Source organism: Geotrypetes seraphini, chromosome 10, assembly GCF_902459505.1.
Source record: "Geotrypetes seraphini chromosome 10, aGeoSer1.1, whole genome shotgun sequence".
Lineage (NCBI taxonomy): Eukaryota > Metazoa > Chordata > Amphibia > Gymnophiona > Dermophiidae > Geotrypetes > Geotrypetes seraphini.
This window is the reverse complement of record NC_047093.1, coordinates 21,713,465-21,737,818: the sequence shown is the minus strand read 5'-3', so window position 1 is coordinate 21,737,818 and position 24,354 is coordinate 21,713,465. Positions and strand designations below refer to the sequence as shown.

Genomic DNA, 24,354 nt, shown 5'->3' with positions numbered 1-24,354 from the left:
GTGCACTTAGACGTAACTAAAACAGGTTAAACTACCGTCGTCCCTCTAGGAAAGCTTTGATTATGGCTGGGGTACGTCCAGGTTGAAACCTGCTCAATTCCCGCCCATAACACACCTCCCAACATGTCCCTTTGAGCTCTGTACATACAGCAGCTTTAAAATGCTGCTGCACATCCAGAAAGTTGGTTTTGATTATCGGCACTTGAACGTCCTGGCTTTTAGGATGTCCTTGTGCTGACTGGTTTTTGGACATTTCAAAGTTTTGATTTTGAGCCTCTTAGGGCTTAAGTGCCATGCAGCCCATTTTATTCCTAGGGGCTTCTTAGTATTTAGCCCATGCTAAATCCGTTAATGCACCCTAGTAAAAGCGCCCTCTGATTTTAAATTTATTTATTTATTATTCAATTTTTTTAGCCCGTCCTCCCAAAAGAGCCCAGAACGGGTTACAATGAATATATTGGTGCATTAAAATTATAAGTAAGATAGGTATTTAGAAATTCCCTTACTGTCCCGAAGGCTCACAATCTAACTAAAGTACCAGGAAAATGACAATTAGAAGAGTAATAAAGAAAGAAAAATAGAGATAGAGGAGAAAAATAAGAGATTAGAGGTCTGCACGGGAACGGGGATCGCGGGAATCCCGCGGGTTCCGCAGGGTTCCCGCGGGAATCCCTTCTGACCCACGGGACTCCCATGGGGACCCCCCTCTGGCCCACGGGACTCCCACGGGGATGGAAGGCTTTGGAAGCAGGGTTCGTCCATATAATATAATGGACATGTCAGCCTTAGTAAAAGAGGGGGTTTATAAGTTAATTACCTGAACATGTGTTAAATTACCTAAATATGTGTTAAACAACCAAAGTTTTAGCTTTTTACAAAAATTCTAAATAGTCTTGTTCTAAACTGAGCTCAGTTGGCAATGAATTCCAAACTCTAGTAACGACAAAACTAAATATCTTCTTACAAGACAAAAATTTTAATGAATGAGTAATATGAAGAAAAAAAAAAGTTTATTCTTATGAATTGACCTGATGGAGTGACACATTCCATAGAGAATTCTGGAAACTAAGCATACTGTATGATCTTAAATTCAATTCTTGCAGCTAATGGAAGCCAAAGCAAAAAAATTTAATAATGATGTAATACTGGCATGGCTAGATTTGTTGAGAGTCATTACTGCAATGGTATTTTCTTTGAAAGACCTATATATTGGGAATTGCAGTAATTGTCTAGAAATAATTAAAGCATGAACAATCTTTTTATCCAGTGACAAGTACGATTGAATTTCAATAAAGTGCCTCAGATTTCAGGACCCTTCTTCACACCCCGTGTGGTCTCTTCTTGGAGGCTGAGACACCACTGGTTAAAAAACCCCTACCCTAGACTGAAAGCTTTGTATGTATCCAGCGTCATTGTAAAATGGTTGGTGTGCGATTGTTATTAACAAGAAGCAGGAGTGCTAAAGGGTTATATTTGACCTTGTTCTACAGACTGGAAAGACTTTGATGGCAGAGAGCCTAGGCACAAGGGACAGATCGAAGCTCTGGAACGCTTGCTCCAGCAGGTTCGAGAAGCTCATCAGCGGTACAGCCACCGAGGTAAGGCGGGAACCCAACTGAAGACTCAAAATGCTGCCTGCAATGTCAGAAGTCTCCTGAGTACCTCTTTAAATCTTCGCTGGCACAAGCAACTTCTCCGACTTGCTGCTCGTGCCTGCCTGGCTTCCCTCTAGAATTACTTCCTGGTCATGGGGCCAGGAAGTGACATCAGTGGGAAAGACAACGCCATTATGAGTAGCAGGCCAGAGAGGCTGCTTGCCCTGGTGAAGATTTAAAGAGGTACTGAGGGGAAGGGAGGGTGGCATGGGAGGATGGGAAAGGAGTGGGGGGGGGGCGTAAAGGAGGGTGTGGGGAAGCACCACTACCCCGAGTGCCTCCTACCCTTGCTATGCCACTGGGTCTGATATTGTGTTTTTATATGCAAGCATCTTTACTGACTTTGTTTCCAAAGATTGTTAAGGGGGCCAGCGTGCATTAAGGCCTGTTGAATAATGTGGGCAGTGTGCACACACATTAACTGTGTTATTGTGTTATGTCAGTGGATGATCCCCTTAATGACCTTTGTGCAAAATCACCATTAGAGATGTTTGATTTTAATTGTTTTTGTATCCCATTTGATAATGGCCTAACTTAACAGCAGTATATAGACTTTCCCTCCAGGAACTTATCCAAACCTTTTTTTAAACATAGAAACATGATGGCAGATAAAGGCCAAATGGCCCATCTAGCCTGCCCATCAAACCATGCTATACCACTTGCATTTACCACACCCTCCAGCAACAAATCCCAGAAGGAAGCAATATTTTCATCTCTTTATTTTAAAAGTATTACCGTGTGACTTCATGGAGTGTCCCCCTAGTCTTTGTATTTTTTTGAAAGCGTACTCAATCAATTCGTATTTACTCATTCCTCTCCACTCAAGATTTTGTACACCTCTCTCAGTTGAAGAGCTCTAACCTCTCCAGTCTTTCCTCTTAGGAGCGTTCCATTTTTATGGACAGTATTTACCAAAATCTAGTTCAATATTTAAAAGGACTTCAGCAAGTGTTCCAAAAGAACCTGGAGAAGTTCTTTGCTTTCACTTCCCTCCGTGTCTGAACAGATAAGGAGGATGGCCAGCAAATAAGGCAAACCAAAAGAATGATGATGAAGTTCCCACTTGAATGGGCACATGGGCCCTGATTCGATACAGAGTGACTGCTGTTAGGTGCCAAGATTGGCAAGCTTCAGTGGCATAGTAAGGGAGGGTGCCGTCTTGGTGGGGGTGCCAGCACCTCTCTAACCCCCATGCCAGCCTCGCACCTTCCCTTCCTCATCCCCCCCCCTCGTACCTCTATAAAATCTTCACTAGCATGAGCAACTGCTCTAGCCTGCTGCTTGTGTCGGCCTGGTTCCCTCTGAAATCACTTCCAGGTCGCGGGGCCAGGAAGTGGCGTCAGAGGGAAAGCCAGAGCGAGCAGCAAGCAGAAGATTTTAAAAGGTACAGGGGTGAGAAGGGAGGGCATGAGTGTGACGCAGATGGAGTGGGGGGGGAGCGGAGAGGAGGGTTTGGGGGGGCACCACTGCCCCTGGTACCTCCTATCTACTGGCAAGCTTAGCTGATCTAGGTGCCTAACTTAATTTTTTAATTGATTCAATCAACGCTGCTAATTAATCAGTGCCATTAAAAAACAATTCAGAAAAATAATTTTGGGGTAGGCACCATGTAGGTGTTTACCCCAAAAGTAGGTGGAGTTAGAGGTGGAGTTTGGGCGTGGATTGAGTTAAGCGCTGGTATTTTAGGCCAAGAAATCTCTAGCCTAATATAACAGCGCCTAAAGTTATGTTCCCCGCCGGCGCCTAACACGATTTAGGCACCACTTGGCGTGATTCCATAATTGGCGCCTTACTACTACTATTTATTATTTCTATAGCGCCGAAAGGCGTACTCAGCGCTGTACATTTTAACATACAATAGACAGTCCCTGCTCAGAAGAGCTTACAATCTAACTTAGACAGGACATTGCAGGGTTGGGGAGATTATGGTAGAGGAAATGATACAGTGGATATAGGTATCTGACATTTTAACATACAATAGAAGTCCCTGCTCAGAAGAGCTTACAATCTAACTTAGACAGGACATTTCAGGGTTGGGGAGGTTTATAGTGGGTCTAAGTATCTGACAGCAGCAGGGTTGGGGGATATCATTTCCGTAGGCGCCAACCAGTTTAGGCGACAGTTATAGAATCGGGTCCATGGTGCTGCTGTTTCACTAGTTGAGAGCCTGGTTTTGTTCTGAGGATTAACCAGAGTCAGTCGTGACAATTCTGGGGGTTTTTTTTACGATCCCTCACTTTGCAGCTGCACTTCTGAATGCGGGTTCTTCTCCAAAGCTGAGCGAGGTGGTTCAGCTGTTTATGTGCAGGGCTGCCGTAAAGATGTTAGAATGTTCTGGTCTTGTTCTGTCGCTATGGAAACAATTCATTCGCATCTTCTGCAGCAGAAGAGGACCTTAGATTGACAGATACCTTCAAGGGGGGGAGGGGGGGAAACAGAAAACAAGAGTACTACAGTGTTTCTGTCTTGTCTCGATTCATGAACATTCTTGATTTTGTCAACTAGTTTCTAAGTTTTAGTGATTCATCAGGTTTTTCTCATAGATGTAATGCAAGACCAAGGCTTCAGTTATATACATACAGTCAAACCTCGCTTTGCGAGTCACGCGGTTTGCGAGTGTTTTGCAAGTCGAGCAAAACACTCTTGCAAATCATGCCTCGCAAACCGAGCGTTGACTCGATTTGCGAGCCCCCCCCCCCCCGAGAACCGGCATCGCCTGCCCGCCCAAACCCAAACCCTCACCGCGATCTGGCACCGGCATGCAGCACCAACCCACAGGTTGCCGCTGATCTCTGCGGGGCTGGGCATGCTCAAGGCCTTCTGGCTCCCGCTCTCTCCGAGAATCTCATTAGAATCTCAGAGAGAGCGAGAGCCAGAAGGCCTGGAGCATGCACAGTTGCTCAAGACCCAGCCCAGCAGAGATCAGCGGCAAGCGGCAGGTTCTTCCGGCACCGGCACGTCCTGTGCCAGATCGCAGTAAGGGTTTGGGTTTGGGCGGGCAATGCCGGTTCTCAGGGGTGGGGGCTCATGGGCGGGGGGGGGGGGGCGATGCCGGTTCTCAGGGGTGGGATGGAAGCACATCAGTGGCCTCGGGGGGGGAGTCTTTTTGGGATGTGATGGGGTGGGGTGGAAGCACGCAGCGCCGGTGGCCTCCTGAGGGGGGGGGGATGTGGAATGAATCAAGTGAGTTTCCCTTACTTTCTATGAAGAAACTCGCTTTGATATTCGAGCAGCTTTGGTTTACGAGCATGCTTCTGGAACGAATTATGCTTGCAAACCAAGGTTCCACTGTATATTTATATATATATATATATATTTTTTTATTATTATTCATTCAATGTCCAGAAATGCCACATTTATAAAAATCCTTGTCTCTTTTTGGGAAGTCAAATGATTTTTTTTTTTAAACCTGAATTTTAAAAAGAAGAATTTTTCAAAACTCAGTTTCTCTTTATAGACGCAGAAACACGCCAAACTTCAAGGAATTCAACACAACATTTAGCATGTACCAAGCTGTGAAGTCTAGGAAGGTAATGGAGACAAAAAAATACCCCGTCAGCATCTGAGCCTACTCGAAACAACTATAGAGAAATCAGGAAATGCCAGATTTCTAGGGTCTGTGCCCCAATTATGGCTAGACACATTTGGAATGAGCTGGAGTGGGCTTTGATGGCAGTAAGGCCAATGCTGGGTACACTTCTATGGTCTGTGTCCTGAAAACGGCAAGGACAGCTCAAGGGCAAGTGTGGATATGTTGCGTATATCACATCATACCATATTCTATAAGTTTATCTTGCTGGGAAAACCATAAGGACCGTACGGGTCTTTATCTGCTGTCAGCAGTGGTGTGGCGAGGGAGGTTGGCGCCCAGGGCGGCGATGCCTGCCATCACTGCGCTGTGCACTCCCTCACTCTTCCCCCCCCCCCCCGCACTCTTCCCTGCTGCTTCATTGTCCCTGCCTCTCCCCCACGTACCTATTGAAATGCTCATCTGCGCCGTACTACCGTTGGCCTCGCCATCTTCTCTCCACTGTGGCCCGCCCTCTGACAACTTCCTGTTTCGGCTAGGGCTGGCCACAGTGGACAGAAGACGCCGAAGCCAGCAACAGCGCAGCGCTTTCCTTTGACGTTAAACACTGGGTGGGGTGGGTGGAACAGTTTTGAACTGGTTTTGCTCCTTCCTGTTGAAGAGAAGGGGGCTGGGGAGCAAAAATGGGTTTGGAGCTGGGGCTGAAAATAGGGGACATGTGAGGGAAGGAGGCTTTACTAGCCGTTAATGTAACGGGCTTAAACACTAGTTATTATTATAAGAATATAAGAGAAAAGGGGAAAAAAAGATATATCGTAAGGACAGTTTAGGAAAACAAACCCCCGACAGCCAGTTAGAAACATAGAAATATAGAAATAGACGGCAGATAAGGGCCACGGCCCATCAAGTCTGCCCACCCTAATGTCCCTCCCCTACCTTTGCCCTGTGAATAGATCCCATGTGCCGATCCCATTTGGCCTTAAAATCAGGCACACTGCTGAAATCAGTTCGTTAAACTGCGGGTGACACTATTGAACCAATAATTACAACCCCCCCACCCCCCATCTAGCCACACCAAATTCCAAGAGTTGTTTCGGTTCCAAAAAAAAAGAACTTTCTTTCCTTCTAATGAGACACAGCATTTAGCAGGAAATTTCGACACAAAAGATGTGCCCAAATTCAAGACCTTTGGTCTGTAAACCAAAAAAGTCTTCTCTTCTGTCACTTCAGATATATCAGGAAACACTTGAATTAGTGAACCAAAAAAGGTATCATTCGTATGTCTAAAATAAGTTCCAACACATTCCAAATTATTTGCCACAGTTTTGAAAGAAATATATATATATATATATCCTGAAGCGCTGGATGCCTGAGTGCAACTCTGTGTATTAAAGGACCTCTTTTCTCCTGTTCGTTTATTTACATTGCCGTTGAATTATCTTCCTGTTTTCTGTGTATATCGTTAGCCTCTACTTCAAAGAAGGTTAAATACAAATAAACAGAAGGACAAGTAATTGCATACACAGGGCACAGCAAGTGTTTTATTCATTCTAGACAAATCACTTACTCGTATATATACACTGAGCAGACTTTTCCGGTATAGAATGACATTTTATTTAGATTTATAGCAAGACGCGTAAATTAATAACTTTCATCGGTTATTGATTGAAGCCAAAAACCATTGTCAAAGCAATGTTCGGGCAGCCCCTAGCACGGCAAGGCGCATCAGCGTGTTTAACTGACCCATTTTATGCTCATTTTCGAAGACAAACTTGAAGATTCTTCTCGAGATTGAGCATAAATGAGGGACTTCGATGTTTGGCGCTTAACGTCGGACACTACTTCCGCACCAAAAAGCATTCTAGTGGGTGCAAGGTGCCCAAATGGGGCAGAAATAGTAGATCTGCGTGAAAACATATTTAAAGTCCATGCGGTGGCATAGTAAGGAGGGCGGGGGGCGGTCCACCCCGGGCACCGTCTTGGTGGTTGCGCTGGCTCCACTTCTCCTCTCCATGCCCTCGCTCCTTCCCACTTCTCCCCCTGTCATGTTAATCTTGTACGGTATCTGCAACTCTCCCCCCCCCCCTGTCTCATCTGTGTTTTGATGTACAGAGCTGCGTACGTCTAGAAGCCCTATAGAAATGGTTAATAGTAGTATCAAAACAAAAGACTCTGTGGAGAGTTGATGTTCCTGAATTGGACTTTATTCCAAATTCTACTTGATAATCCACAGGAAAACCTGAACACTAGAAACGTGGGACCCAACACGATCCATGTCGTAGTAGTCTTATCTGTTTCCTACGAGACGTTTTCTCAGTACAGGTACACCCTGTGAGGCTGCTTTCTCATGCACTTTGAGCCTATCTAGCTGAAATGTTCTCTAGTAGTGTCCAGTCAGGGCCAACTAGAACTCTGTTTGCATAAGAAGCAGCAAATCTGAGAAAATAGCATTTAATCACACTGTACAGCTTCTCTTTGACTGGGTACTTCAACCTATATAACCTTCAACCTATATAATTTTAGCGCAACCTATATAACTTCAGGTTATATAGGTTAAAGTTATATGTGCACTTCAACCTATATAACCTTCAACCTATATAATTTTAGCGCAACCTATATAACTTCAGGTTATATAGGTTGAAGTGCACATATAACTTCAACCTATATAATCTTCAACCTATATAATTTTAGCGCAACCTATATAACTTCAGGTTATATAGGTTGAAGTTATATGTGCACTTCAACCTATATAACCTTCAACCTATATAATTTTAGCATAACCTATATAACTTCAGGTTATATAGGTTGAAGTTATATGTGCACTTCAACCTATATAACCTTCAACCTATATAATTTTAGCGCAACCTATATAACTTCAGGTTATATAGGTTGAAGTTATATGTGCACTTCAACCTATATAACCTTCAACCTATATAATTTTAGTGCAACCTATATAGTTTCAACCTATATAACTTCTAAACGACAGGAGGCTGAGGGATCCCCACCAGCACGGATTTACAAAGGGAAGGTCCTGCCAATCCAATCTAATCAGCTTCTTTGACTGGGTAACGAAAAAGCTAGATAAGGAAGAGTCCCTGGATGTCGTGTATTTGGACTTCAGTAAGGCTTTTGATAGTGTCCCACACTGTAGGTTATTGAACAAGATGAGTTCGTTGGGATTAGGAGAAACATTGACTGCATGGGTTAAAGACTGGCTCAGTGGCAGACTTCAAAGGGTGGTGGTAAATGGTACTCCCTCCGAAACGTCGGAAATGATCAGTGGAGTGCCGCAAGGTTCGGTCTTCGGTCCAATCCTATTTAATATCTTTGTACAGGACCTGCCTCAGGGACTTCGAGGCAAAATTGTGTTATTTGCCGATGACGCTAAACTGTGCAACGTAGTAGGCAGAGTAACCGTGCCCGACACTATTACGCAGGACCTACTTTTACTGGAAAAATGGTCTAATATTTGGCAACTGAGTTTTAATGCCAAAAAGTGCAAGGTTATGCACCTTGGTAGTGGAAACCCATACAGAACTTACACCCTAAATGGTGAAACCTTAACAAGAACTGTTGCAGAACTGGACCTGGGAGTAATCATTAGTGAAGATATGAAGACTGCCAATCAAGTGGAGAAAGCTTCATCAAAGGCTAGACAAATGCTGGGTTGCATCCAAAGAAGTTTTGTCAGCCGAAAGCCTAAAGTTATAATGCCGTTGTACAGACCCTGAACGTTTTCCTGTAGAACGTCCAAGTCCTAAATCTGCCCTAGGCCTGCTGAAAACACATCTCTAACATGCCCCATTAAGATTTAGATGGTCTGGAGACAAAACAACCAGAAAGACGTCTGGAAAGTCAGTTTCGAAAATGCCCACTTCAACATTTTAACTAGTAAGATGTCCAAGTGCCAGTTTATGCTGTCTTTTGGACATCTATCTTTTTTGAAAGTAAGCCCCCTAGTTAAGGCAAGACTCTTGACCGGTGACAGTTTGTTTGTTGTCAGTTTTCATGATCAGGTTTCTAGGCCTACGGGGGAAAATAAAACTTGTGTTTCTTGGTGACTGAATTTTATGATTGGGGTGTTGCGGGATTATTGTTTATTCATGAGTGCATCCTACATGGAAGAAGGCTACGAGCCATTGTTTTATCACGTCCAGTAGAATGAAGGTTTGTGTGCAAAGTTCAACCAACTTGGCCACCCTGCTTCAGCATAATTGCTCTGGACCAGGGATTATTGTTTATTCTTGAATGCATCCTACATGGAAGAAGGCTGCGAGTCATTGTTTTATCACGTCCAGTAAAATGAAGGTTTGCATACAAAGAAGGTCAACCAACTTGGCCACCCTCTTCAGCATAATTGCTCTAGACCAGGGATTATTGTTTATTCTTGAGTGCATCCTACATGGAAGAAGGCTGCGAGTCATTGTTTTATCACGTCCAGTAGAACAAAGGTTTGTGTGCAAAGTTCAACCAACTTGGCCACCCTCTTCAGCATAATTGCTCTGGACCAGGGATTATTGTTTATTCTTGAATGCATCCTACATGGAAGAAGGCTGCGAGTCATTGTTTTATCACGTCCAGTAGAACGAAGGTTTGTGTGCAAAGTTCAACCAACTTGGCCACCCTCTTCAGCATAATTGCTCTGGACCAGGGATTATTGTTTATTCTTGAGTGCATCCTACATGGAAGAAGGCTGCGAGTCATTGTTTTATCACGTCCAGTAGAACAAAGGTTTGTGTGCAAAGTTCAACCAACTTGGCCACCCTCTTCAGCATAATTGCTCTGGACCAGGGATTATTGTTTATTCTTGAGTGCACCCTACATGGAAGAAGGCTGCGAGTCATTGTTTTATCACGTCCAGTAGAACGAAGGTTTGTGTGCAAAGTTCAACCAACTTGGCCACCCTCTTCAGCATAATTGCTCTGGACCAGGGATTATTGTTTATTCTTGAGTGCACCCTACATGGAAGAAGGCTGCGAGTCATTGTTTTATCACGTCCAGTAAAATGAAGGTTTGCATACAAAGAAGGTCAACCAACTTGGCCACCCTCTTCAGCATAATTGCTCTAGACCAGGGATTATTGTTTATTCTTGAGTGCATCCTACATGGAAGAAGGCTGCGAGTCATTGTTTTATCACGTCCAGTAGAACGAAGGTTTGTGTGCAAAGTTCAACCAACTTGGCCACCCTCTTCAGCATAATTGCTCTGGACCAGGGATTATTGTTTATTCTTGAATGCATCCTACATGGAAGAAGGCTGCGAGTCATTGTTTTATCACGTCCAGTAGAACGAAGGTTTGTGTGCAAAGTTCAACCAACTTGGGCACCCTCTTCAGCATAATTGCTCTGGACCAGGGATTATTGTTTATTCTTGAGTGCACCCTACATGGAAGAAGGCTGCGAGTCATTGTTTTATCACGTCCAGTAGAATGAAGGTTTGCATACAAAGAAGGTCAACCAACTTGGCCACCCTCTTCAGCATAATTGCTCTAGACCAGGGATTATTGTTTATTCTTGAGTGTATCCTACATGGAAGAAGGCTGCGAGTCATTGTTTTATCACGTCCAGTAGAACAAAGGTTTGTGTGCAAAGTTCAACCAACTTGGCCACCCTCTTCAGCATAATTGCTCTAGACCAGGGATTATTGTTTATTCTTGAGTGCACCCTACATGGAAGAAGGCTGCGAGTCATTGTTTTATTACGTCCAGTAGAATGAAGGTTTGCATACAAAGAAGGTCAACCAACTTGGCCACCCTCTTCAGCATAATTGCTCTAGACCAGGGATTATTGTTTATTCTTGAGTGTATCCTACATGGAAGAAGGCTGCGAGTCATTGTTTTATCACGTCCAGTAGAACAAAGGTTTGTGTGCAAAGTTCAACCAACTTGGCCACCCTCTTCAGCATAATTGCTCTGGACCAGGGATTATTGTTTATTCTTGAGTGCACCCTACATGGAAGAAGGCTGCGAGTCATTGTTTTATCACGTCCAGTAGAATGAAGGTTTGCGTACAAAGAAGGTCAACCAACTTGGCCACCCTCATCAGCATATCTGCTCCGGACCAGTGTTTTCAAGAATAAAGAGAATCCAGTATCATGAATGAAAACCAGCTTTCAAAATGAGTGTTCTTAAAACAGAATAATTGGAAACATAAAATGAAGTTCAAAGCTTTTATCGGAGCTAGTTTCAGTCCTTTTGGCGGTACTCAGATATGATTAAAGTGCCCATGGGGATTGCTTCAAGCACTTGAGTTTGAATGTTTAATCTTCTGGAAAACTCAAATGATTATAAAAAAAACAAAGTTATTCATTTATCTCCATAATCCTGCAGCAATAGCGTGACTCACTTACAGCACATACATATGTTTGACAACTTTCATCGTATAAATTCCTAATTTTCTGAAGAATCAATTATTCCATCTATGGTAAGCTCTATTTACATGAAAATAATTATGTGATGCTTAATTTAAGAGGAAGTGCAGACCCTAGTGATTCATTCCTTGGAAACGTAGAGGAGAAACATGGAAACAGAAATCAAATCTTTTGTTACAAAATGTTTGACAGATGAGAATATTCAATCAGACTTTAGTTTTCCCCACTCAAAGCCAGGCCCTTCATGTTTTCAAGCCTAATTTCTTCTTGCCCCATTTTTCTAGATCTACTTCCAATTTGTTTTCAAAGTCATTTCATCCTTCCTGAGGGTCAAGTCCAAACTGATAATCTCTGTCATAGAGATGCATGGGGGAAAATGTTTTGATACAGTTTTGCAGGTTTTTTTTAAAAAAAAATTCATTACATTATATAAAGAACTTATTACCCACATAATGTCAAAAAAGTTCAATGTGGGATACAAGTAAGAAACTAGAGCGTACTCTAGGACACACAATGGAATCAATTCAAGTGACATAATTCAAGGAAGCAAAAATTTATGGAAGAGAAAAGCTCTCAATGTTATCCTGAATAAAAAGCAATCTGAGATTGACCTGATTGATTTAGGAATGGAGTTCCAGATTGAAGCAGCTTGGTACATCAAGGATGCCTGCAGTAATTTAAAAGATATACATCCCTCCCTGTTTTACAAAAGCGTGGAAGACGTTTTTAGCGTCAGCCAGCGTGCTGGATGCTCTGCGCTGCTCCAACGCTCATAAGAACTCTATGACTGTCAGAACAGCTTGCCGGCTGGTGCTAAAAACCTCTTCCACGCTTTGTAAAAAGGGGGAGGAGGAGGATAATTCCTTGCACATTAGGAAAGCTAAGCAAAAGTTGATTTCTCGTAGCATACAGCCAGTTACACAAACCTGCTAAAATCATTGACAAATTTCTCCCTCATTTGGGGGTCCTTTTATTACGTGTGCTAACTGATTTAGTCCACGCTAAAGATTAGTGCGTGCTAAATGCTAAAGCATCCATAGAATATAACGGATGATGTAGCATTTAGCGCGTTCTAAATCAGTTAGCATGCCTTAATAAAAGGACCCCTTTGTGAGTGTATATTATTTAGGGCCAGAGTCTGCAATTGGGTGCCTAAAAAGATAGGCACCTAAATTTCAGTGCCCATTGGATGTAAATCGTAATTTGGATCCCATTACAGAATTGCGCTGAGTGGCACCTATAATGTAGGCCAGAATTTTAAAAGCCTACAATATAGACCAGTGTTCTTCAACCACCAGTCCGTGGACCGGTGCCAGCCAACAGAAATTTCCTGCTGGTCCACAGGGCCGGCACGTGCATCAGGCCCATAACAGTGTTCTTCAACCACCGGTCCACGGTGCGATCGATGCGGCGTTATCTTCGAGCCCGCTCCCTCTTCCTCACTGATTCAGTGCACAAAGCCACAGGCAATGGTTCCTACGCGCGTCCTGCGCCTGAACCGGAAGCCTTCTCTCTGACGTTGCAACGTCAGAGGGAAGGCTTCCAGATGAGGCACGGGACGTTCAAGGTGCTGCTGCCTTCAGCAGCATCAGTGAGGAAGATGGAGCCGGCCTGAAGATAATACCAGGGGCAGCATAAAATGGCCAGGCGGGAGCAGGCCAGAAGGTAAGGCATAGCATGGAGGGAGGGAGACAACAAAGGTAGGGGGGAATGATTTTATTTTTGAATTTAGTGATTGAATTATGTAAATTTTGAGAATTTACATCTGTTGTCAGTGTACTTTGTGTAGTTTAATGTTGTGGTTAACCATTATGTGTTGTTAAAAAGATTATATTGTGTATCTGTGAAAAATGAATGGAAAAAATAGTGTTACAATTAGTACTATTAGGGGGGCGGGGTCTGGGGTGGAGATTGGGTAGAGATGGGCGGGGTCTGGCCCATGACTTAGCTCAGTGTTCTTCAACCGCCAGTCCATGGACGGATGACGGGCCACAGAATAATTCTTTTATTTCTGCCGGTCCATAGCTGTAAAAAGTTTGAAAAACACTGATATAGACGTCCAAGTCCTTTAGAGAATCACACCTAGCAATGCTTAATTCTTTCTCCACCCTTAAACACACCTACTCTGGTGTTAAGTGCTGATAGGAGCCTATTTCCTAATTAATATATTTTTTAATTATCTTATTAAAGCTCATAATTGAAGTCAATGTACTAATTAATTTAAGCACCTAACTTAGGGCACCTTTTATAGCATTCCCCCATATTTTTGGTTCATTAACATAGACCCCGTCCAATTCCGAATATAGTTTAAACTCCTCTTGCTGACCAACAAGTGCATTCGCTCTGAAGCCCTTCCAATATCTCTCACTCATCTCCCCCTATGCTCTCCCCCTCCCCCCCCCCATGATCTCCATTCATCAGGCAAACCCCTTTAATCTATACCCTTCTCTTCCACTGCCAACTCAAGACTCCGTCCCTTCTTTCTTGCGGCGCCGTATGCCTGGAACAGGCTGCCTGAATCAATTTGTCGTGCTCCGTCCCTGACAGGGTTCAAATCCCAGCTAAAGGCTCACTTTTTTTGAAACTGCTTTCAACTCTTAACTCCCACTCACTGCTGTCAGATACCTAGACCCACCGTATCATTTCCTCTACCATAATCTCTCCAACCCTGAAATGTCCTGTCTAAATTAGATTGTAAGCTCTTCTGAGAAGGGACTGTCTATTGTATGTTAAAATGTACAACGCTTCGTAGGCCTTTCAGCGCTATAGAAATAATAAATAGTAGTAGTAATAGACTCCTTGAGTAAGTGTGCAATGCATACTTTGGAAGTAAATGGATTGATCGATTGGTTGATAGATACCTGTATTAAGAGGGCGTTTCTTGCCTTGCTTAGCAAAATTCCCTTTAAGCTACCCATCCTTCACAATCAAAAGCCCAATATTGAAGGCCCCCCCCTCACCCACTGGAGGATGCCGCCCAGCTTAGAGCTGTTTAGAAGGAACATTAAAATGGAGTGAGAGGCAGTATAGTGGGGACTTGAAGAATCTGCCACAATTTAGGGGCGTGGCTGTTAATTGGGTTTTTTTTTAATATGTTATTAATTTTATTATTTTCAGTTTTGTTAATTTTATTATTTATGCTTTAAAACTTGTAACCCATTCAGAATGGAAGGATAGCATGGGTTATAAATATTTTAAATAAATAGCCCTTCCCCCTCTTTTACAAAGCCGTAACATGGTTTTCAGCGTCGGCTGCAGCGGTAACATCCCCGATGCTCATAGAATTCCTGTGAGCGTCAGAGCTGTTACTGCTGCGGCCAGCAGGGCAGGATTAACCAATAGGGCCCGAAATGGTCAGGGGGGCCCGATGAAGGAGGGCATCAACATTGTTTTTTCCAAACGGCGATGGGGCCCCTCCAGCATCAATTGGCAACGCGGCCCCCCCCACCCCCGATCAGCAACGCGAGCCCTACCCCGATCGGCAACGCGGTACTTCCCCCCCCATCGACAGAATGTAAGACAAGCAAGTAACGCGGGTAAGAAAGGCAATGGGAATGTAATTGTACAAGCGGTGCTGCTTGCCCAAAGCTTCCCTCTGACGCAGCTTCCTGTATCTGCCTGGGCGCATGGTGGGGTGGGGCGGGGCAGGGGGCCCAGTGTACTTGGGTTCAAAGACAAAGGCGCGCCCAGACAATTGAGCGCAGTGCGGAGGCGCGCGCCGCTCAAAATTACTGTTTTTAGGGGCTTCGACGGGAGGTTTTTGGGGGAACCCCCCCACTTTACTTAATAGACATCGCGCCGGCGTTATGGGGGGTTTGGGGGGTTGTAACCCTCCACATTTTACTGTAAACGTAACTTTTTCCCTAAAAACAGGGAAAAAGTGAAGTTTTCAGTAAAATGTGGGGGTTTACAACCCCCCACATCCCCCACAATGCGGTGTGATGTCTATTAAGTAAAGTGTGGGGGGGGTTCCCCCCCCACGCCCCCCCATCGGAGCCCTAAAAACATTAATTTTGAGTGGCGCGCACCTCCGCGCTGTGCTCAATTGTCTGGGCGCGCCTTTGTCCCGGCGCGCTTTTGACCTGACACCGTGTACTTGTGTGCCTAGGGGCCCTTGATGAATTAATCCTGCCCTGTCCATGATACCCTAATTAACCACTGTCAGAGATAGGGTATTCTGTCCAATGATCCATTAATCTGACCCATTGTGGCACTTTTATCTTCTTATGTGATTTAGCCTGTCAGTAAAGGGCGATTTTTTTTCAAAGCAGGCAAGCAAACCTTTTGAAAAATCGATCCCAATACAAATGCAATCACTCAGTCGAGCATTTCCTTCTTCTGTTGCAGAGAATTCTAAATTACAGACCGCCAGTCGCAAGCATTCGGTCTCTAGAAGCTTGAAGCACCTCTTCCAATCTTCAAACAAGTTTGTGAAGACTTTAAAACGGTTTGCAAAACCCAGCTAATCTATACGCTGTGCACAGTGTTTTAGAGAATCGCTTTAGGTCAGATCGCCAAAGAATTTTGTCCCAATGACAGATATTAGGAATCCATTTTAGTGGGCAGAGCCTCATAATCTGCTGGTCTGATTTTCAAATTACTTCCATTACCAAACATTCCCCCCCCCTCCTTTTTTTTACGAAGCCACAGTAGAGATTTCTACCGTGGTCTAGGGCGCTAAATGCTCTGACGCTGCTCTGAATTCTATGAGCGTCAGAACAGTGTCGAAGCATTTAGTGCTTCAGGCTTAGTAAAAGGGGGGAGGGGAGGGATTGTCAAGACTATATCACTATACTTTATTGCAAATTCTGGTTTCCTTTTACTAAAAAGTCTTAGAATCTGGGCTTGGGGGGAAATTCAAGGAAGTACAGTGGTACCTTGGATTACGAGCATAATCCGTTCCAGGAGCATGCTCGTAATCCAAAATGCTCGTTTATCAAAGCGAGTTTCCCCATAGGAAATAATGGAAACTCGCTTTGATACGTTCCCCCCCCTCCAATAACCGGCATCGCTTCCCCCCCCCACTCACAAAGGCCCCCTCGCTCCAACCGGCAACCCCCCCCCCCCGCGCGAACCGGCCTCCCCGCCCAAACAACTTAAACTTACCCCCAGCAGTCTGGCACCGGCACTGGCACGCAGGCACAGATCATGCCGGTGCCTAGAAGATCTTCTGGCTTCTGCCTGCCTTGAGCATGCATCTGCGCATGCTCAAGGACTTCTAATTCTCCCTCTCGCTGAGATTCTCAGCAAGAGGGAGTATCAGAAGTCCTTGAGCATGCGCAGATGCATGCTCAAGGCAGGCAGAAGCCAGAAGATCTTCTAGGCACTGGCACGATCTGTGCCTGCGTGCCGGTGCCAGACAGGAGGGGTAAGTTTAAGTTGTTCGGGCAGGGGGGCCGGTTCGTATGGGGGGGGGTGCCGGTTGGAGCGAGGGGGCCTTTGAGAGTGGGGGGGGGAGTGATGCCGGTTGTCGGTGGGGGGTGCTCGCAAATCGAGTCAACACTCGGTTTGCGAGTCAAAAGTTTGCTGAGTGTTTTGCTCGTCTTGCAAAACACTCACAAACCGGGTTACTCGCAAACCGAGGTTTGACTGTAATTACAGAATCCACTGTTCTAGGATTTAAGGGTAAATTAGATGCACATCTCCCTTGAGACGCATATAGTGATATGGGGACTAAAACTATGCCAGGGTACACCTGGCGGGGCCTCCGCGTGTGCGGCTCACTGGACTTAATGGAGCCAGGGTCTGATCCAGAGATGGCAATTCTTATGTTAACTGATTTAGTGCACGTTAAGAATTAGCATTTGCTAAACGCTAAAACACCCATAGGAATATAATGGGCCTCTTAGTATTTAGAAAGCACTAATCATCAGCATGCCCTAAATCAGTTAGCACCCCTTGATGAATTTCCCCCCCCTTAGCGCTTCGTAATGCAAAACTTTCCCATGCGCTAACCCAGATTTAACAGCACAATTTAAGACATTATTGAATCATTTCTTTCAGACTGTATGCTAATGTTCACAGAGGTGTATATTTAACGTGATCATTTATTTTATTTTTCCTCAAAACGGGACATTTACTAATTTTAGGTAATAACACTGTAGATATCTGTCTTCCTTTCTCTCTCCCTACCCCCCTCTCCTTTCTCTCTCTCTCCCTGCCCCCATCCCCTTCCCTTTCTCTCTCTCTTCCTGCCCCCTTTCTTTCTGTCTTTCTTTCTCTCTCTCTCTCTCTCTCCCTGCCCCTTCTTTCTTTCTTCCTCCCTGCCTCCTTTCTTTCTTTCTGTCTTTCTCTCTCCCTGCCCCCCCCTCCGATTTCTCCAACCCACTGCCACCGATTTCTTCCTGCTTCCCCGACACTGCTGCAGCAACAGGCCAGGTGCGTGCAGCGACTTTATAAGCAGCGGGCCCACAAGCTTTCCCCCCTCCCCCCCCCCCGATGTCAATTCTAATGTTGGAGAGGAAGTTCCCTAAAACTTCCTCTCCGACATCAGAATTGAAGTCGGGGGAGAGGCTTGTGGGCCCGCCGCTTGTAAAATCGCATCCTGTTGTCCCCAAGCACAGCGCCTTTTTTTGAAATTGTTACAGTGGATTGCTCTCTTTCTGAAACGGGACATTTCGGCATCCCGAAGCTGTGCTTGAGAATAACAGGATAGGCTACCTAAAAACAGGATGGTCCCATCCAAAATGGGACATAGGGTCACGTTATGTATAGTAGATGCAAAAGGTTAATGTAGGAGCCCGGATTCTCTAAATGACACCGTTGTCGTCAGCTGCCTTAAAAGCGGCTGCCGATCGCGTGTCCATCACGCGATACCTCCACTTAGAGAATCGTGCCTCTGGCAAAAGTAGGCGCTGGGCATGTAGGCCAGGGTTGTCAAGGCCTACATCTCTGGCGCCTACGTTTGACATGAATCGTACCTCCGGAGGTGCTCACCGGCGTCCAACATTAGCCACGCCTACTGTTTTGTTAGGTGCCGATAGGTGCCTCTGAAGGCACAATTCCAGCGCTGTTTTTTAAGGGTCAGTAGGCATTTTGACATTTTTTTTTTTATGTACCATTTTAAACTGTTTCCCTCTTAATGTAGACGCCAGTAAGGCGCCATTTATTGAATATGGGCCTTACGGTCTCCTATTTAGGAAATGCTAAGTGCTCCCATGTTAACTCAGGGCTAGCCTGTTATTACACACTAGTCATTAAGCCCGTTACATTAACGGGTGCTAGAATATGTCTATCTGTCTTTCTTTCTTTCTGTGTCTCTCCCTGCCCCTGTCTCTTTCTTCGTCTCTCTCCCTCCCACTGTCTGTCTTTCTTTCTGTCTGTCTGTCTCTCTCCCTGGCCCCCTTTGTCTGTCTGTGTTTCTTTCTTTCTGTCTCTCTTCCTGCCTGCTGTCTTTCTGTGTGTCTGTTTTTCATTCTCGTGCGCTGCCTGCCTATCTTTCTGTCTCTCTCCATGGCCCCCTTTTGTCTCCCCCCAAAGCAAACCAAGATTGCTCCCTGGCCCCCTTCCCCCCTCCCCCACTTCCCTGTGCAGCAACAGCAGCATTCCCACCTTCTCTGTGTAGCAGCAACAGCATTCCCCCTTCCCTGTACAGCAGCATTCCCTCCTTCCCTGTGCAGCAGCATTTCCCTTTTCCCTGTGTAGCAGCAGCATTCCCCCCCCCACTTCCCTGTGCAGCAGCAGCATTCCCCCCTTCCCTGTGCACCCACCCCTTGCCTGCTCCCCCTGTTCCCTTCCTTTTCCCTCCCCCCGTCCAGCAGCATTCCTTTCCTGCTCCCCCTGTGCATATGACCCACAGAAATCTACTTGCCTCACAGAAAAGCGCTGCACCGCGCTGTTGCTGGCCTCGGTGTCTTCTCTACACTGCGGCCAACCCTAGCGGAAACAGGAAGTTGTAAGAGGACGGGCCGCAGTGGAGAGAAGATTGTGAGGCCAGTGGCAGCACAGCGCAGCGCTTTTCAGTTAAAAGCTGTGAGCAGGCGAGAAGGAGCAGGAGGATAAATAGATGCCGGCAGGGGGGTTTGGAGGTCAGGGCGCGTGCGGCAAGCTGCCGCTCGCGCCTGAAGATTTTAAAAGAGCGCTTGGCGTTGGGGCGTGTGCGGCAAGCCGCCGCTCGCGCCTGAAGATTTTATGGTAATTGTCGGATGGCTCGGTGTGGTCCCTATGCAGCAGGAGCTGAAAGCAGCGCTGGGGGCTTGTGAGAGGAGCCGCCGCTGCTGGCGACCAAGGTAGGTTCTGGGAAGAAGGCTGGGGACTCGCGCATGCGCACTCCTGCGACCACAGACCTACAGCGCACGGAACACGCAAATAGGAGTGCGCATGCGCGAGTTAGCCTTTTATTATATAGGATTAATGCAAATGTACTAACCTCCACACATATTCTCTGCCCAAGATATAACCCCTCAAAAAACATATTTTTTTCAAATAGCTAAGGAACAAAGGAAAAAACTGCAAGAATGGTGTACAAGACGCCAAGTTTTTAATAATGAACATGAAACAGTTTGTATCCAAGAAGGTTCGACAACCCGGGCCCAACATGGCCCGTGTTTCGAAGAAACACTCTTTCCTCAGGGGTCCAAAAAGGTATGTCATGTACTGGGGAACCTTATGGATAACAACTGGAGGCGGCAATGTCTTGAACAACTAAGCAATCTAGGTGAGCTCCTTCGCAGTGCTTCGTTGCTTAGCTGTTCAAGACATCGCTGAGTCACGAGAACTGGTGGCAGCTATTCAGCGAGCGGTACAGGGCTGGCCGGGAGCTCGAGAAGCTCGTTCCTGTGTGCCTGTGCGCCGCTGGCCGCTAGCCACAAGCCACGAGATCAGGAGGAGGAGCGCAGGGCAGGAGCACGGAAAGTTTGCTCCTGCCTATACATTGCTGGACCACCATGGATGTCAGAAAAGGTACGTGGTGGGGTAAAAAAATTGTTAGTATGGGCCGGGACAGGAGGGATCCCTCCTGTCCTGGCCTACCACTAGACCACCAGAGGGGGAAGAGGGTATAAGACAGGAAGGTGGGACATGGTGCAGAGCCTGGTAGGAAGGGGGACTGGCTGCATAGCCTGGTAGGGCAGATAGGGAAGGGTACTGGGTGCAGAGCCTGGTAGGGAAGGGGGCTGGGTGTACCACTGGACCACCACTGGACCACCACGGATGTGAGAAAAGGTACATCTGGGGTGGGGGGGGTAAAAATATTGTTAGCATCGGCCAGGACGAGAGGGATCCCTCCTGTCACGGCCTACCAGAAGCCTGCATCAAGTCCGGGAGGGGGGTCAGGTGACGAGATCCCCATTTTGGGGCCATTTTTTTGGCCTCAAAATGTCATCCTATATTCGACTATATACGGTACTTTTTTTTTTTTTTCATTTTTTGTATATGTTACTAATATGTATGTTTTCAAAGGAATGTGCATTTGTTGCAATGAGTGTGCACTTATGGAAGGAATTAGCATGCTTAAAGTGTGGATACACGAATCACTGCACATGTACAATATAGTTCACACATGCACAAACTACGGAGAAAGGGAACATACTTTTAACAATGTTACTGCTGTGATGAAAAAACATTTAAAATTTCCCATCAATGACATGCAAAATAATATTCACAAATAGAAAAAAAAAACCAAACTACGTCAATGCCTCATTCATATAATCGGAAATAATATAATATGAATGTTTTGGGGTTGCAAACCCTTACTTTTCATCCGGTCTGTAGCACCCAATATGATGGGGAATATTTCTGTATCTTTCTGTCACATTTGTTTTGGTCTCCTTTGTGGTTCTCAAGGTCTTCTAAGCAGGTCTGGTTTTAGTACGAGCTCTCTTATATTCCTAAATGAATAATGATTGATTAATGTGCATCAAGAAGGTTTTAATTAACAAGCGACGGCATCACGTGACAACGCTGAAGCTGTCGCCTCACACTACCACCCAAAATCAGTCAAAATACAGTCTCTAATTGATGTAGTCTCTTGTCAATTATACTTCCATGGTTTCTAATAGGTTGTTTTGGGTGAATCAATATAGCGACAAGCTCCGCCTACTGGCTTCACATCAGATAACAGGCTAAGCCTGCTTCCACCATCTCCTGTTACTTAAACCTCCTTGATGCGCAAACATTTGGTTTAAGAATCTAGCTCATTTTCTTTTCTTGTTTTTTACCTTGAAAACTAGACCTACAGTATTTAGGGACCTGGAGGAACAGATTTGGCAAAGAAGATAATTGAAGCAGGAGCTCACTATACAGCAAACTACAATTTTCAAGAGGTTCTATTCTCCCAGTAGGGGTAAAGAGCCCTGTTCAATGTTTACCTATTCCCAGTTCATTTAGGTTTCAAACAAGTTAGTAAGAGGATATTTTCTCTTGACAGGATAATAAATTGCCTAGAATTTTGGAAAATGAGGCATCGTCTTCAAGGGAACGCCTTGAAAAGTTTGTATTGATTTCCTACTGGTGAAAGTCTGTAAATGTCTGTCCTTTTGCTTCCAGGGGCCTCTATATAGCTGTAATATTTTATTATAAGGACAGCATGCTCGTAACCAACGAAGATCAAATACCAATTGTGGAAATAGATGATTCTCACACCAGCTCAATTATGCAAGATTTCCTTTGGTTTACCAAGGTAGCGTAAATTTGTTTCATGCGTTTAGTGTGGGCTGTTGCTTTTGGAAGAAGCGCCTTGGGGTTGTGTATTCTGTGCTGCAAATACAATTCGATCATTGTGTGATTCATTTTGGGAAAACGATCTGTTCATCGGTGCAAAACAAACAAAAAATAAAACCAGACTAATGCTCCTTGGGAATTAATATTACAAATGAAATTGAGATACTGCATCTTGTTAATATCTGTTCTTTTATGAATGAGCATTTATTATTAGAATGGTTGTACAATATAATCAGAGGGCATAAAAAATTCTGGGAAACTAGTTTCTTTCAAATGAAAACAAAGAACGCTTTCTTGTACTGCATGTATATATTAGATTCTGCTTAAGTGACATATTGGGGTATAGCTGTAAATGTCTATCACAAAATATGGGTACACAGAATATGTTTACGTTCAGTTTTAGCATTTGTTTCAAACTCATATTACTTCCAATAAAAGGAGACATTATTCCCCGAGAAACCCCTCCCCCCCCCTGCCCAGCTAATTAGTTCTGGTAGCTTCTGACTACTTAATAAGGCAACAATAAGCTTTTTATCAAGGATCTCAGTGCTATTATAAACTCTGTGGTCAAAGGTCAGGCAGTTTATATAAGCCAACTGAAAAATGAGTCAAAGCTCTGCCCGTATCACGGCTCGGTTCTAGGATCTGTTGTTCCAGTATAGCATGCACAGGAGGTCGAGGTCAAGTAAACATTTAAGACGGCTTCGGCTGACTTATACAAAAAGCTGAACTGTCCGTTCAGTGCTGAATGTTTCAGAGGGAGCAGCGGATATCTGGTTCTGGCTAGCATGGGGTAGCTCTTACTTGTATCTGTAATGCTTAGATTTATCCCTTCTCTTTCGACATTTTCTGCCTTCCAGAATGTAAATCTTGCCCTCCACTTGGGTGGCTTTAGTTAACCTGATATGGACAAAGTGAGGAGCAGAGCTAGAAGAACAGATGGAGGCGACCGGAAGGGCCAAATGAGCATTATCTGTCAACATCTATACTGTTACTATCTACTGTCTGATGACACCATTCTTATTTATCCTGGGCATCTTCGCGGACGTGTTTTTAGAGCCAGGACAGCGTCTGCTGCATCAGGAATGGCTTCTAGTTAGATACATAGGCCAGGAAAGGAGTTGTGCATAAAAGACATGGGGGTCCGGATTTTGTGGACTGCTAAAAAAATGAGATGGAACACGTTCCTTCGTCCGGAAAACACACCGGCAAGGTAATACCTCGCTCAGTCTCCTGCTCCTGTGAGCCAGCTTATGGTGCTATTCCATTAATTCTGCTCTGCCAGCTTCAGCTCTTTCTTCCTGTCACCTCCCCTCTTCTCTATTCAAAACAGGAAGTAATTCACACAAGAGGCAGAATGGAGCGTGACAGGAAGAAGAACCCATGGCCAGTAGAGCAGAGTTAATGCGATAATCTGGCACAGGAGCAGGAGACCAATTCAGTCTTCTGCCTGTGCCTGCCACCGGAAGCTCTTGACTGCACTGGGCTCCCTTTAGAGTCCAGGCCAGGGGGGATCTTGTCCCCACCCCCTTGCTCTCCCTCTTGGTGGCCCTGTGGGACACTCCTGCACACCACCAGATAACATACCCACAACACCCAGCATGGAACCAGGCCTCATCTATCTACCACTCATATTAGAGAATGACACAGAGACCAATTCTCCCCATCCCCGCAGGAACTCAATTTCTCCATCCTGTTCCCGCGAGTTTTGTCGCTGTCCCTGTCCCTGTCCCATTCTTGTAAGCTCTGCCTTAACTGCACAAGCCTCAAATGCTTATGATTTTAAAGTGTTTGAAGCTTGTGCAGATGAGGACGGAGCTTAGGCATTGGTGGAATGAGGCATTATGACATCACAATCTGAGCTCTAGAATGTTGCTACTTATGATTTTAAAGTGTTTGAGGCTTGTGCAGATGAGGGCGGAGCTTAGGCATTGTTGGAATGAGGCATTATGACATCACAATCTGAGCTCTAGAAGGTTGCTACTTAGGATTTGAAAGTGTTTGAGGCTTGTGCAGATGAGGACAGAGCTTGCAGGAATGGGGCAAGGACAGGAAAAGAACTCATGGGGATGGAACAGGAAATGAGTTCCCTCGGGGATAGGGAAAAATTTGTCCCCGTGTCATTCTCTAATATGAGTGGTA

At 45.1% G+C, this 24,354-nt stretch overlaps 1 protein-coding gene across 1 annotated transcript in view; it reads left to right on the top strand.

Moving 5' to 3' along the window:
• The window catches only part of ANKFN1 (ankyrin repeat and fibronectin type III domain containing 1), a 178,829-nt gene that overhangs the window by 108,493 nt on the left and 45,982 nt on the right, over positions 1-24,354 (top strand). Inside the window, exons 7-9 of the mRNA XM_033961956.1 lie at positions 1,491-1,598; positions 15,901-16,000; positions 22,039-22,171. Coding sequence (XP_033817847.1) covers positions 1,491-1,598; positions 15,901-16,000; positions 22,039-22,171 — 341 coding nt within the window. The remainder of the gene's footprint in view (positions 1-1,490; positions 1,599-15,900; positions 16,001-22,038; positions 22,172-24,354) is intronic.